This window comes from Notothenia coriiceps, unplaced genomic scaffold (assembly GCF_000735185.1).
Source record: "Notothenia coriiceps isolate Sejong01 unplaced genomic scaffold, NC01 NC01_scaffold00037250, whole genome shotgun sequence".
In the NCBI taxonomy this organism is placed as follows: Eukaryota; Metazoa; Chordata; class Actinopteri; order Perciformes; family Nototheniidae; genus Notothenia; species Notothenia coriiceps.
Window position 1 is genome coordinate 1,708,174 of NW_011369951.1, and position 15,264 is coordinate 1,723,437.

Consider the following 15,264-nt stretch of genomic DNA (forward strand, 5'->3'; position numbering starts at 1 on the left):
TTGTCTGTTTTAACATCTGTCTGCCAGCTCACTTAATTATAACGAAGCATCAGTTAAGAATCTATCTTCCCCATTTTTGTGTGCTCTTTAGACTCTCACTGCTTGAGCATATAGTTGAGAAAATGGCATGCAACAATTTTATTGGAGTTTATAACAAAAAGACTCTGAAGGTTTGCTAACAATGGGCTCATTTGGGTCCGGCAGTGGCTCAGTCAGTAGGGGCTTGGACAGTGAGCAGTAGGGTCGCCGGTTCAAGTCCCCGACCAGACCTTAAATATGGAGTGTGGACTGCTACTTGGAGAGGTCCCAGTTCCCCTGCTGCCCTGCCGTGGTGCCCTTGAGCAAGGCACCGGACATCCCCCTCCCCCCCTCACTCCCATTGCTCCCCGGGTGCTGTACAATAGCTGCCCACTGCTCCTAGTGCTAGACTCCTGATACTAGGATGGGTTAAAAGCAGAGAGCACATTTCACTGTGTGTGCTGTGTGCTCTGCATGTGTGGCCATTAAAGAGGGTTTCATCCCTCCCATTCTATCTTCTATTTGCAGATTTAGCTTCATCGCAATGAGCCGCACAAAGATTTATTATGAAGCCTGCTGCTAGGAATTTCTTTGTAAAACTATAATGGTGACACAGAGAGGTTATTGCTCCTTCTTCACACAGACAAACACCACACTCTCCATCCCATCCCTGTCTTTTATCGTACCCAGGATGGCCAGCACCATGCCGTCTTTCAGCACCTCCATGGACCCGGAGCAGACGAAGAAGATGGCTTGGAGAGCATCCCCCTGACGGAGGAGGTACTCTCCAGGAGCGCAGAAGGAAGTCTTGATGTGGAGTGACAAGGAGCGAAGGCAGCCGCGACTGGCCGAGGTGAACAGCGACAGCTCCAGGATCTCCTTGTTAAGGTGCATGGTGATGTCGGAGCGCAGCTCGTCCGGGAAGTCCTTCAGCAGCTGTGAAGAGGATGGGAGGGTAAGATAGAGAGAGAGAGTGAGAGCAGATCACGACAGCTGTGAAAGCACAGCCATACTGCAACTCAGTGATTACTTTTTCTGCCTTGGTTGCCTTTTATTTGATTCCTAAGCTATTGTACCACAGGAAACTTTGGCGTGGAGTCATTAACACAGCCTAAAATTAAAATCTGCACACAACACCATAGAGATTCAGAAAAAGGAAACCTCTAACAAAAACGTCTTTCCCTCTTCCAGGACATACAGTACATCTAAGATGTAGTTGTTAGGGCGTAGAAGGTTTATATTCCCTTGATGCTGAACCCTTGGAATAAAGATATCTGTTCAAATGACTCACTAGTATTTCTCATATAAAAATGTATAAATCAACACAGTTTCTACCCACGTAACAAACCGTCAGCCATGGGGAAGCCCTATTTTCAGTCATATTGTCATCATCTGTCTGTCAGTCTCCTTGTCAGGATCTCACCGTCGTACAGAGTGGATCAATGAATCATCAGAGCCAGGCTGACTTTAATCAACAGGCTCATATATAATTCATCTGTCTGGGATTCATCATCATCGCTCCATCTAAACACTGGTCTGGGATCTGACAGCTGTCTCAGAGGCATTCACAGCCCGCATGGACGGGGCAATAACTGGCTGCCTCCGTTTCAGAGAAGGCACTGTTCACCCTCTCTGTTTGTCTTTTCTAAAAGCTGCCCTTGTGCCATGTTGTTGTTAATATTTTAAACCAAGTGTAATATCCTCTTGCAGTCCTGCAATCATGTAAACAAAGTTTACCTCGAAAGGTAATTGAGAAAACGGTTTGGTCAATGGGAACTTGATTTTAAGGAGACAGGGCTGCACATTTTTTGTACATTCATTGTATTATGAGAAAAGCAAGAGTAAGCTAGATTTTACGTGACCTCCCGCGTGTGACGTAACATGGGGGAAACAAGAGGGAGAGCGGCCGGTGTAACATATTAATAAACATGGATCCCAATGCTAGTTTCGACACAGAAGACACAGAAGAAGTTGAACATGAATATTCGAATGCATATGACGGACCACAACCTTATAATTATGAGCCTGCTAGGCGTCCAAGAGACCAGGAGCAGCCAAGGATCTAGAAGAATAACGGCCATCGGAGAGAAATTGAGCTGTGGTGGTGGAGGAGAACCGTGGAGAACCATGGGCAGGCGCTATCTTGGTGAGTGACCCAGCGATTAGCTACAGAATGCGTTAGCCTAACGTCACACTCACAACACTTGCTGAAGTTAGCTATCATATATCAGGGCGCTTATAACTAAAGTAGCATTGATAATATAGTCATCGTTGCTAGGCAGGACCTGTTGGATACTGATCCATAACAGAAACTAATGGCCAAGTATCGCCGTATCTCGCGCGCGTTACTTACTACCCGTAATTGCAACGCAACTCCACACCCAAGCGCGCCCCCTACGCCTGTGTGCTTGTGACGCCGGACGCGAGATACGGCTGAAGTACTGACAGTGCCGTGACATTAAGGATTTTTGGGAAGATGGGCCCTGTGGGTCACCCCGACCACGCAATCTAAGCCTAATTTAACCAGATGGCCCTGAGCAATGAGATGCCGCTGAAAATGTGCGCGGACGACAATGATGGCCGAAGGATTCTGGGGGCCTCTTCCTAGAACATTTAGATTTTTGCAGGTCTTTAGATCTGTCTGGTGCATTCTATAGATCTGAATTATAAGATGAACACCACAGTATCTCAATTTCAATGAGCTTCATTTCACTTGTTGTGTTTGCTCGCTTGCATGCCTGACATAGCTATAATAAATCTTAGGTTGTTGGTCGAACTTTCCATCTGTTTGAAGGCAATGCCCTTCCCAGATGTAAAAAAGGTAGAAAACATTCATGCAGTTATAACTGCCAAACAACTTANTGGGTTAGGCAAAGATTATGATTTGGTTTAAAATTTGTATATGTTTGTTATGTGGTTAAGCTCATTATGTTCGAAAATAAAATAATAAAAAATAATAGTAAAAACAAGGTGTTCTAGCTGTGTAGTGAACACTTGCTGAGTACGATATTTTGAAATAAGATGGGATATTTAGATAAATGAGATCTTGTAATTAGCTTGGAAAACATATTTTGAACTATATTTACCAGAATCAGGAAATGCTGTTACAAAATAAAAATAAGATTCATACAATTTATTTCTTAGAACAAGATGATCCATCTTTTACAAATATCACAGCAGCTTAAAAAAAATTGTTTCATCTGAGATACAACTAAGATGTTTTGAAGAGTCTTGAAGATGCATTGTCTAAAAACAAGACCGTATATCTCACTGCATTGTTACTATTATGTCTTATATCAATTGTAAAGACATATTCTGACTAGATATTTGACAAATATACTATGCGCGTGAGGCTCAGGTTTGGGAAGGCTAAAATACTTTTTTTACCTGACGCTGCCCGCCTCCTGCGCGTCTATAGAAAAGAGATCAACTCAGTGAAACCGCCTGCTGACCAATCAGAGCTCAGTGTGAGGAGTTTAAATCTATCAAGTCATATTACAGGATAAAGGAAATACAGTTTAAACTGACGTATGCAGAGAAGACGCCGACGTGTCGCACTTATCATTAATATCACATCATCAATCAGTACATCGATCATATAATATATCATATTTCCTTATCTGAGCCAGCTTCTCGAGCCGTATCTGGCTGTATGCAGAAGTATTATTTTAAGCAACACATTAAGTTGACGAAACACTCAACTCAAATGTAATTAAAGTCAGATCCACTCGTGTCTTAGATGGGGCAGTGATATCATAAAACTGTTGTACGCTTTCAAACACTCTGTAGTTTATTTAATCACATAAAACTCATTACTACAATCACAATAAAAGACAATAAATTACAACAGATATATATAAAAAACACAGGGAAAAGTCAGGAGTCGATAACTCAAACATATCCAGGGTCTGTTGAACTGGCTTCGTAGTACAGGGCACAGGTGGCTGCATAGCAGCGCTAATGTCAAAGACACAAACATTATACATTATATTTTTTTATTTTACCAGGATGCAGTGACACAAATATTTTGGAAGGCTTAGCCTTCCCTAGCCTACAGTACCCGCCGCCCCTGACTATACAGTTCTACTTAGTTTAAGTTATGCACAAAACTATACACAACTTGACTATTGGTTTCACGTGAGACAAGTAAAAGCCCGGCATTCAAAATGTTACTCAATGTATTAGCATCAAAATATACTCAAAGTACCAAAAGTAAAAGTAGTCATTGTGCAGATTGGTTCATTTCAGAATAATATGTATGATATGTTTTGATTACAATTATTGATGCATTTATCAATTAGATTTTTGTTGATTCTCTTTCCCATCCTTAATCCAGATCTGCAAAGTTACTAAAGGTATTCAATATGTAGTGGAGTAAAGCTACACCATTTACCTCTGAACTGTAGTAAAAGAAGCAAAACATTGAAATACTCAAGCAAAGTACCTCTACAAATTCAGTAGACTTAACATTTGCTGTGATGTATTTTTATCTGATTCTTCATTTTGACAGATCACAGACACACATTTCCCCATACGCACCACCCCTTATCCACCCACCTACCCCTGGCCCAACGTTTACGCAAGAGGGTGCACAGCATGGAAAGACGGCACAAAAAGAAACGGAAAAAAAGAAGGACCTCTCTCCCCCCCTCCGAAGAAACGCCCACCATCCAAGAGGTAGATGAGGAAGAGGCCGATTCTGAGACAGACAGACAGGCAGGATCCGCCTCCAAAGAGAGACCGGATATCCAACCACAGGTAAAATAGGACTGAGGAACCATGGGACCTGTACCATGGGACGTTTCTCAACTCCCCGCTTGAACTATGTCCAAGCACGTTCCTCCCCTCTCACTGATCTTCCTCTTCCTCTCAGTTTAGTTTGGGGAGCCAAGATGACTTGGAGGAACCCCATCCGCCCAATACCTTCCACACAGAAAATGAAGAACATCCATTATCAAGGAAAGCTGCCCCTGCTGTGATTAAGGGGGAGGTTCATAATGGAGGAATTACTGTTCTTGAACAGAAGGAGGAGGTGCATGGAGAGGAAGGAGCTCGCAACAGGTAGGCTGTTATATAATCAGGTTCTGTTTGTTCTGAAAACTGTTGTCTGCATGGGCTCATGATCACAGTAAAGGTAGTACCAAGTGGGAGCCTGATCATTTAAGCTAATGCGGGAATGTCTTAAAGCTGCATTATTTTTAATGGCCAGCAGGGGCCACTCAACTTGTTACTAATTCTAAATTGTTTAGAAGTCAATGAAAAAAATGACCCGACTTCTTGATTTATAACCTCAGTAATAATCGTCCTTCTTTTGAACCTGATTTTGCTTTCCAAATTAATATCACAGTTAAAAATTGAAAAGACATACACATGAACATTGCTAACCAAGCTAGCATTTGATGGTGAATTAGCATTATGCAAATAGAGAGCAAGATATAGGATTCGGTGGAGCAGAGCTGAAGATAAATACTAATGTAAATTCAAAATGTATACAGTAATTAGGCAGTTATTTTGTATAGCTTTTGTCGGAAGAATTTTATAACATGATCATTTGTCAGTTTTCTGCTGCTACCGTGTTGTATACGTTGTTATATGTTCATCCAATATGTGGCTCATTCGCAGCTCATTGGTGCACTTTGTTCAAAAGCTATTAGCAAACTTTGTCTATCGTTCCTCTGGGGTTGGGTTAGCAGCGTACAGTAGGTTCATCAGGCCATTTTCCCTGTGAACAGCTGCTAGCTGTGGCTGGAAACAAGTTGATTAGAGAAATGAGAATGAAATGAAACTGTGGGCCATAAAACTAAAACAATTAAGCTTGAATATGCCAAAACACTCCGTAGAGTTGGGTTTTAATTATCTGTTGGTTTGTTACTATGAGCACAGTAAACACCGTCTTTGAATCCATTGTTATTGGTTGATATAAAACTATAATTATGCAGCTTTAAAGGTTTGCTGTTAGTTTACCCTTTTATTACTCTACGTCCATTTTGCCAGGGAGTGTTTACTGGTTTCGTAGCATGAATTGCACATTACTCGGCAGTATGTTGCTATGGTTACCTGCAGTTTAATATGCCTGGTGGACTGGTTTACTGTTGACTAGTTAAACTAACACACGTTTGTGTTGTACCACTTTCCAAATGTAGCGGCCAACTGCCAGGCATGAAATGAGCTGGTCATATAATAGAGGACACCAGCTGGATTAAAATTATTTAATTAATATTCAAATGTTTCTAAATTTGGAGCTGACCCCTTGCATCAAAATGTATCTGTTATACTCTTAAGCTGGACGGAGCTTCTTGGAAAACAGAATACAGCAGACAGGAAGAGTTGTTTGTGCTCTAAATTAACTTTACATTAGTATCTTGTTCAAGACATTAAATAAAATCAACCCTAAGTCCCATATACACAGTTCTTAAGGCTTTGATGGTTAACTAATAGCTGAATCATAGATAGTAGAAGACCATCTGGCCTGCAATAAGCATAACCATCAAAGTGTGAATTAATTCACGATTAGAAATGAATATGGATTGGGCTGCTGGAGGTCAGGGGCCCCATGGTGATTCAGGTGTTATTTCTGCCTGTTTATATGAAAGCACAGAGACCCCACCATGCCTGTGCCATGTGAGAGAGTGTTGCTGTGAGAGGGGATGACTCAGAGGGTTAGTGAATAGAGCCCTATGGTCCCAACGCTGTGCTGTGAAGCCCTCTGCTGGTGAAGAGACCACAATGCAACCCAAATACTATAAGCATGTCAGTCAGCAGCACTGTTGAATTTATAGTGAGTTATTTATATTTCAATATCCACATTTGAAAGCATTGTACCTCATTATTTTTGTATTTCATTCAATAAGTATGTCATTCTTTCGAGGTACATTTGTGTCAAAGTGATTTGTATGAACAGATCATCAATCCGTGTCTGAATGTGTAATGTGTACATCACAAACAATCAACTGAATGGGTTAGGGTTAGTTCAGGTTGGCAGTAATCATAGACTTTATAAATAGTGACCAGACTGCATGCTCTCATTTTGAAATAAGAAAAGCATGTCAAAGGGAGGCCATCGTGGGATTTTGAAAAATGGCCGCAATTCTTTTTTTTCTTCTTTTCGTTGAGATCCGTTTTATATTTGCAAAATCATTATAAGCATCCATATATTTTTTGCATTTGTGGAAGGTGTCTTAGATTCAAAGATTTCAGTTTTGGTCTGTTCATACAAATATTAAAAGGATAACCTACCTCTATATAATTATGGCAACATTTGATCATCTTTAATCAACTTTTTTCTTTATGTCAGTGCTCGCTCAAGATCAGACCCCTCAAGTTCAACCAAAAATCGTGCCTGGTTCCGTAGGAGGCCCGTCCACCATCGGCTGGCCGGCACCCAGCGGAGCAACTATGACCTGCGGGAGCGGATCTGCATCGGCAGCATGACCGCTCTGGAGACCGCTGTCTACCAGCAGGTGCCCACTGACGAGGCCGAGGCCCAGATGTTGGCCAGCGCCGACCTGGATGACATGAAAAGTAAGAAGCATCATAAATGAAGGCTTTAATTTAAGCTATAATGTCTTTTTGTGCTACTCACATTAGCATATAGTTGGATAAATAGCCAAATCACCAAGACAATTGATGTGTTTTGTGTCACAGACTGGTATCTTCCTATTGAACATTGACTTCGAGATGAGCAAACCAGAAGTGCCGAAATGCTAACTAATTTCCGGGTTGTATAACTCCTTTCTGCACCGCTTTATTGGTGGTGTATTTGACAAACAAATATGTTGTTTTTCGGGGATTTACTGTATGATAGTCTGCAAATATAATGTAGGATTACATCTGAGTCAGTTGCTATGTGGAAGTACATTTAATTCTGACTCTCTGGGCCACTTTACTGTTACCAGTTTACTGAAAAACGAACTTTTTATTTTCTTATTGCTATCAAGAAATCAAGGCTTTTGAGTGTGGAAGTGGAAGGTGATTTCAACTCATGCTAAATGTACTTTCTGAGATGATTAGCTCTACTTTTCACCCACGACACGACAACTGTGTGGGGGAAGTTTGCAAGTTACCTTTTTCTAGCGCCACTGTGCTCTTCCTCTTCCATCAGACCTTCGTGATCACACCTGCTTTTGCTGCTAGGGTATTTATGATATAATTACCAAGTCCCTATAGCAGTTTAAGAAGTCATTCATTAAACATTCTCAATGTTCTCATTGTGTTAAGCCAGCATACTATTGATTTACTTTCCCACATCCTTTTTCTCTAAGTATTTGCGTTATTAATGAATTGGTCCTTAATTGAATTGGTTGGCTAGTCTGTAAGTATTTATCTTGATTAATGCTACACTGAAATTAGGATACCATCTTAGAGGGAGAATGGCAAATATTTAAGATTTAAAGGTATAGCTTCATTTCATTTAAAACCTTTATTTATCCAGATTGGTCCCATTGAGATCATAGATCTCTTTTTCAAGGGAGACCTGCAGCAATTAGGTTCCACATGAAACATAAAACAACATAAAACAATAGAGGATATCATACAACATATTTACAAGCCACATTTACATACTTATCAACATTTACAAATACCCATAGTAAATGGGTACACAACATAGCTTAATGTTAGTAGTAGTGTTAGTAAAATAAATGGAGATTAGCCTTAAGTAGGTACGGTACATGAGTAAATGTGAGGTATGAATAAAATAAATTGTGTTTTATGTATCTTCTGACGAAGAAAGAAAGAAAGAAAGGACCTAGCAATTTGAGTTGGCATTGATCTGAATATAAATGACTTCACACTTTTGGCTCTTTGGATCCACTGACAGCACAGAAAGTACTTTGTCGGTCTACCTAACAGAGAGAGTGCCATTATCTTGACTTTTTATTGTGGAAGACAGAATCCCGCTGCTTTGATCACAATATAAATGCTTAGTTACAGTCTTATTTTTCCGTCATAGTAACAACATCACACAGTCTCTCTCAGAATATTGCAGTTTCGTTTTAAGGCTGGATTCATGATTTGTATAAAGCGTTCAGCAGCCTCTACTGGCAGCAAAAAATATGTCTGCCTGTAGAACACATTAATAGTTTTTTATAAATTCTGGCTGATTTAATGTAACAGTTTAAACGTTTGTCTTTTTAAATATCAGTCAATGACACATGAATATTGGTAAATGTATTTTTAAAAATACATAATTGGAGTTTTCGGTTAATCCTTTTACATGACTGATTATGACTCAGCATCTTTGTCTCCAAAACAGGAAATAGCTTTAGCTGGTAGAAACAGTTTTTTCCTTAATTAAGAACTTATAAAAAAATACTTTTAAAGTTTGTGTTATTTGTGCATACTGTCCATTATCTATTCCAATGTCTTAAACAGGACATTATTAACACAAAACACTTTCTCGTACAATGGGTAACTCAAAGTTAATACAACAAACCTTACCAGAGCTAAAGTAGGTCATTTGCATTTCTTAACCCTTCTCTTGAGTTAGGTCATACCCCCCTTCCCATAATATTTTTGGTCAAAATTGACCGGCGTGTTTTGCAGTGATATCTCTGGAACCCCTTATCCAATTTTGATAGTTGACATCTCATTTGAACAGTCAAAGCAAGTAGAATCAAGGAGTGACAGAATGACACCAGGGGTGAATTTCATGTTATAATATTGCAGTAAGTTCAAAGATAGTGCTTACTGTACATTATAAAAATGCTTGCCATGTACGCTGTGTTTACTAGAGGTGGAAATGCTTTAGTTAGTGTTGTAGCTGGGATTCTTCCCGTTCCAATGATGTAGGGGATGTATTGATCTGATACAAGCAAGTCAGTGTTTCATTGTGTACTTTCAACCACAGTATATGGTCCGGACCCACCAGTGGGTCCATCAAGTTCAGCATTCACTGCATTCACTGTGATGAATATAAAATAAGACACTGATACTGTTTTCCTCAATGAACATTTAAAGAAAAATAAATATTCAGGCCTCCTCTCCCTCAGGGGCCTCTCCCTCAGGGGCCTCTTCCTAGTCTGTTGATTGTTCGTCAGGCTCATAGTCTGGATCACTGTTGTCTTCCATTTCTGAGACACCGTCCTCTATCTCTGGTTCAATGTCCTCCTCATCTGGTTCAAAACATTTGTCCCGAGCCTCTAAATCGCCTAATCGGTCGCCTACTCATTGTGTCACTGAGTCAAATGTGAGCAAGGCACACATATAACTGCATGAGAGACAGTAATGGAGGGGCATTTAGCGCAAGAAAGTGAGGGATTTTTCTTTCTTGAGGGGCACAGAGCTCTAAGCACAATACGTGTGTGTGTGTGTGTGTGTGTGTGTGTGTGTGTGTGTGTGTGTGTGTGTGTGTGTGTGTGTGTGTGTGTGTGTGTGTGTGTGTGTGTGTGTATAACGCAAGAGAAGGACATGTAAACATCTGAAAAAAACCCTGTGTTCATATTATCATTCAAAATATCCTTTATCTGGATTTTGACAAAAAGTGTGTACTCTAGAATAGGTTTACCCAAAAGCCTGTTTTATTCAGGACTCTGGTATAGTAACATTGGCTTGCCTGTTTGAAATAGTGGATCCTGTAAAGCCTGTATTGCCTCCCCTGCTGATCTGGTGCTGACCAGTGACATGTTTCTCACTGCTGCCTGTAACCTGGCTCCACTGTGGGCGTCCCACACATTCTGTGTCCTGACACCAACCTACACAGCCCCCACATGCACTGATAGCAACAAGCATCCAACCAAATAACACAAAAGATGGAGGGCAGACAAATCTCGATATATACTCTGATTCTCTGTGAATAATCATACTTACAATGACAGTAATAGCTATTGAAAATGTCCCACACCTCTCACATATCCAGGGCAAAATCCTCTCTTCCAGCGTCCAAGGCATTGACTCCCATCGATTCCCCTTCAGCTGCCTCTGGCCTTTCCTGCTTCACCACAGCAGAGTAATCATTGACTGCTCACAAACCTGGAAACAGCAAATGGGGCAGGGGCACCCAGTCATTCAAAATCAGCTATTGGATTTGTAGAGAGCGATGCCTTGCATTGACAGGCCATGTTTAACACAGCTGTATTTCAGAGAGGACGACTTAGTAAAAAAACAATATTTTCATTAATTTTTTTATGAAATTTTTTTTGTGTGTCTTTTAAATATTTCTACTTGTGTAATGCTTGACGCTGCAGCTTGTTGAAAAATGATTTCCCAATTTTGGGATGAATAAATTATCTACCTACCTCTTTTAATAATCAGCTGGAAATAAGAGAATAGTTTGACAGCCAAGCTTGAATCCGTGGCCTGCCTGAACTAACGCTATGCTCAATGTCTTTAATCCTCACTTTCCCTTACAGTTAAAAAGTGTTAGCCAAAATGTTAGTTAGTTATATACCAATGACATTGTTTCTCTCTCTGTCTATGTCTCAGTCCTAATCTTATCTCAGTGAAATCCTTTTTTTTTAAAGAGAAATCCTGTATTGTAAGGATGATGAAAAGCACAGTTTATGATTTATCTAAAAAGGCCTGCAGTGTAGAGATTCTCTTAGTTAATAAACCTGCTGATTGAATCCTTTTACGCATTTTAGTATTTAGCAGGTGAGTGTCAGATGAGTTGGAGATACGGTATGAAAAGCATCTTTATTAGGGATGGAAATGATGTGAGTAATATTTATGCGTAAGCACATCTCCACTCACTTTCCAGGGCGAGTCTGTTATGCCAGAAACAAAGTTTGGGAATGTTATTAAATGTAATGCTATGGCGTTTTATGTTCTACAGAACTACACAGTTATATTTGGTGGAAATCTAATGCTATGCCAGGGTGTACGGATAGTCAATTGTTATACAATAGTACTGTATAATGGTAATCAGAGAATGCAGACTTCTGTCAGGATTTTTAAAATGGTCTATTACAAGATACAGATTCACTCAAAATGTATGGTCATCAACACCACAATATCTCACTAAGCAGAGTCCTGGATTTGATTCCTAGGTGTTCTTTTATTATCATTTACTCTAGGTTATGCCTATTCAGATAAATGCAATTTTGGTGAAAAGGCCAACGTTCAAAAGTTGACCTTTCTGCACATCACATGTGATGACAACACGATGGAAACAAAAGCCATCAACCCTTTTACTCAGATGTTGGTTTTCCAACAGCCATCAAGATCAATGAGCAGTGGACATCATTCAAAAAGGGCGGCACTACTATTCAGTTCCACAAAGTAGACCATCCCTTATCAATACTTCCTTTTGGAGTTTAAGCTAAGTGAAAGTTGCTACCATTTACGCAACTATCATTGTGGATACAGCACGGGGTCCAATACAAAGGAAATAATTGTGATTTCTATTTTCTGGATGGAAGAGTAATTATTATTATTATTATTATTTTTTTTATATATATTTTTTTTTTCACTCCATGAACACAGGCTTGGTTGCTTGAGGGAAAAATCTTTAAAAATCATCAGATTTTGTAGTTGGTTTGCAAAGTGAACCCTTACGTTGTTTTGCAATACAACAGAGGTAGGCTAGTGGTCGCTACGATACCCAGGCTCATCAGATCAGCGACCCAGTACAAACCACGGCGTTCAAGAGTCGAGAGCCCTGGATGAGCAGTGTGTCCACTAGGAGAGAGGAGGATAGGGGGAGGTACCGGCCGTGGAGATGACAGATATGGAGGAACAGAAGAACCAGGGGCATGAGACCTCTGATAACAAACTTGTCGCCGTCCACAAAGAATCGGAACGTCAGTGCAGTGTCCTAAAGGGCTTCGGCGTCCCAAATGTGGAAGGGGACTTTGAAGAGTTTGTTTTGGATTTTGATGACTATGACTTGCTTGAGTCAATCCACACTCATCTGGGGTCATCGCCCGAGACTCCACGTAAGTTGTATGCATTAATCTTTTACCGTTCAACAAAGAGCTATATTTAATTTAAATTTGATAGAAGTGAGAGTTACGTCAAGCTTCTGACCAAAGAAAATCTGATGCAATAATAACGCAGTGAGATATTCACATGGATGAGCATGATGACGGGATCTCACTCGTTTACATTGATTATGTAGCATGCCGATTGCTTAATTAATGGCAATATGAAGCTTATCCATGCCCGCACACAGAACAGAGTTGTCCAAGGTATTGAGCGAATCGACTAGTGTTGGACTACTGCTGTTTCCTGCTCTCTTATTGATCCACTGGCACCCATTTGCCTCAGCTAGAGCGGAAATACATTTCATTGACCAGCAACGTGTTCTCTATTTTTATCACTATTTGGATCATGACAATTTCTGTGATGGAGCTAGTTTCCAACTCCTACAAATGTTATGAAGTTGATCTGCCTGCAATTCTTTAGTGAATGTAGTATAATGGCTCATTGAAGGTTCAATTATAGCTGGAAAAAAATAGCACATTTTTGAAGGCATTTTTTGTATTAACCACTGGTGATTACTGTGCCTAACAAATGCTATTGCAATTTACATTTAAAAAGGGAACATTGAGTCTGTGTCTCATTGTCTTCACCCCGAATCCATTTTGAAAATTGTTTCCATTGGAATTGATTGTGAATCTATTTTTAATGGCAAAATGGATGGCAATGTCGGTCAGTCGCTATAGCAACTATTGGATGGATAGACATGACATTCATGATCCCCAGATGATTAATTGTAATGACTGTAGTGATCCTCTGATATTTCGATAAGCGCTGTCATTAGGTTATTATGTAGATCAGGAGTGCCCACACTTTTTCAGCTTGAGAGCTACTTATAAAATGACCAAGTCAAAGGGATCTACCTACAGGGTAGATCCCTGCCCAAAGTCATGTGGTGAGGCTCTGTGTGTCGCGAACGGGGGGGGGGTGCTTAGGGACTGCGACACTGGAACCTCGAAGCGTCGGAGAAACTGTGGTCGTCGCATTACACCTATTGTGCGCATTTGCGCTTCAGATGAGGAGGTGAGGCCCCCTTATACCCTTTCTTAGTAGAATTGTATCAATTGGGAAGGCTAACTAGTATCGCTAGGGGTGCGTTGACCGTGCATGGCGTGGTGAAACTGCGTGTTTAGAAAACTATGAGATCTCAGACTGGCCTTTACCTGTACGTCAATCAAGTGGGCAAATGCATTTTTGTTTTCTGTCTTTCATTTCTTTTATGATCAATGCCATGGTGACCTCCACAACCTACCTTTCGAGATCGACCGGTTCCCGCTCATTAACTAAAGACAAATTCCAAAGTAGCTCAAGATTCAAAGGTTATTTTCATTTTACAATCTACGTTGTAATTTTGTAATGTGATGAAAAGCTTAGACAAGGTTCCTCAAACAAGTGCAATTTCTCTCGCCCCCACTCCTCTCCTCTTTACCCCCCCCGCTCCGGTCTCCCCCTCGTGCGCCCGCTTCCTCGTTCTGGTGTTCTTCCCTGCCGCTACCTGCCTGCCAGATGGCAGCAGCACAGAACAGTTTGTGGCGAGGTGATGGGGTCTTTGTAATCCTGAAGCTTTCTTCCTGAGTGCTTGGATTAAGTCCCTCCATGATCGGCAGCTCGCGTCCTGGTATTGTGCTGTTCAGTTTTCCACCACCCTCTGTAAATGCCTGTGATGATTGAGGGGCGGATGCAACTGCCATATCGTTTTAGTGCAGCCCTGCCCCTCCCCCCTCGCATGTTATTTTTGCATTCTCTTACACGTGACTGTAGACCATAGTCGTGTTTATCCACAGCAAGCTCTGTGCAATATCCAGATAGTCCACCTGTTTTGGGTGTCCTGTTGGCCAGGAAGCCCACCCTTTATTGACTTTGTTCACCCAAACAGTGAAACAACCAACAAGTGAGAGCAGGGGAATAAGGCCATGTTTTTTAAAAACGTTGAAGTCTTGTATCAAAAGGTTAAGTCATAGTTCTAACTACAAATTATCTCTTCTGAAAAAATAACCACTGTTTCTTTCAAAAACGATATTCCAATAGAACTAAACAACACGTGAAAAAGATTAATGGCAACGCTACTTGGTAATGTTTAAGGATACAAAGAGACCATGGTCTAGGATTAAGGTTTTGGTCGGAGTTCCAAGTTGTAGACCCAACTGCTCCAAGGTCCCCTAAATGTGACTTCGATAAGAACCTAATTTAATGTCGTAATAATTATTACCCAGTAACTTTTCATTGAGGCTGCAATTGACAATGAGTTTCCTCGTATTTGGACCGATAACCATATAAGCTTATAGGAGATCAGGCTAGGAGAAAAAAAACGTATTCCACAAGTGTCCTTGA

General features: G+C 40.7%; 1 protein-coding gene across 1 annotated transcript in view; it reads right to left on the reverse strand.

The window, feature by feature from the left end:
* Window positions 1-639: 639 nt before the first annotated feature.
* kcnh8 (potassium voltage-gated channel, subfamily H (eag-related), member 8) overlaps window positions 640-15,264 on the reverse strand; it is an 81,437-nt gene continuing 66,812 nt past the window's right edge. Inside the window, exon 10 of the mRNA XM_010796582.1 lies at window positions 640-954. Within this exon, the coding sequence (XP_010794884.1) occupies window positions 640-954 (315 nt within the window). The remainder of the gene's footprint in view (window positions 955-15,264) is intronic.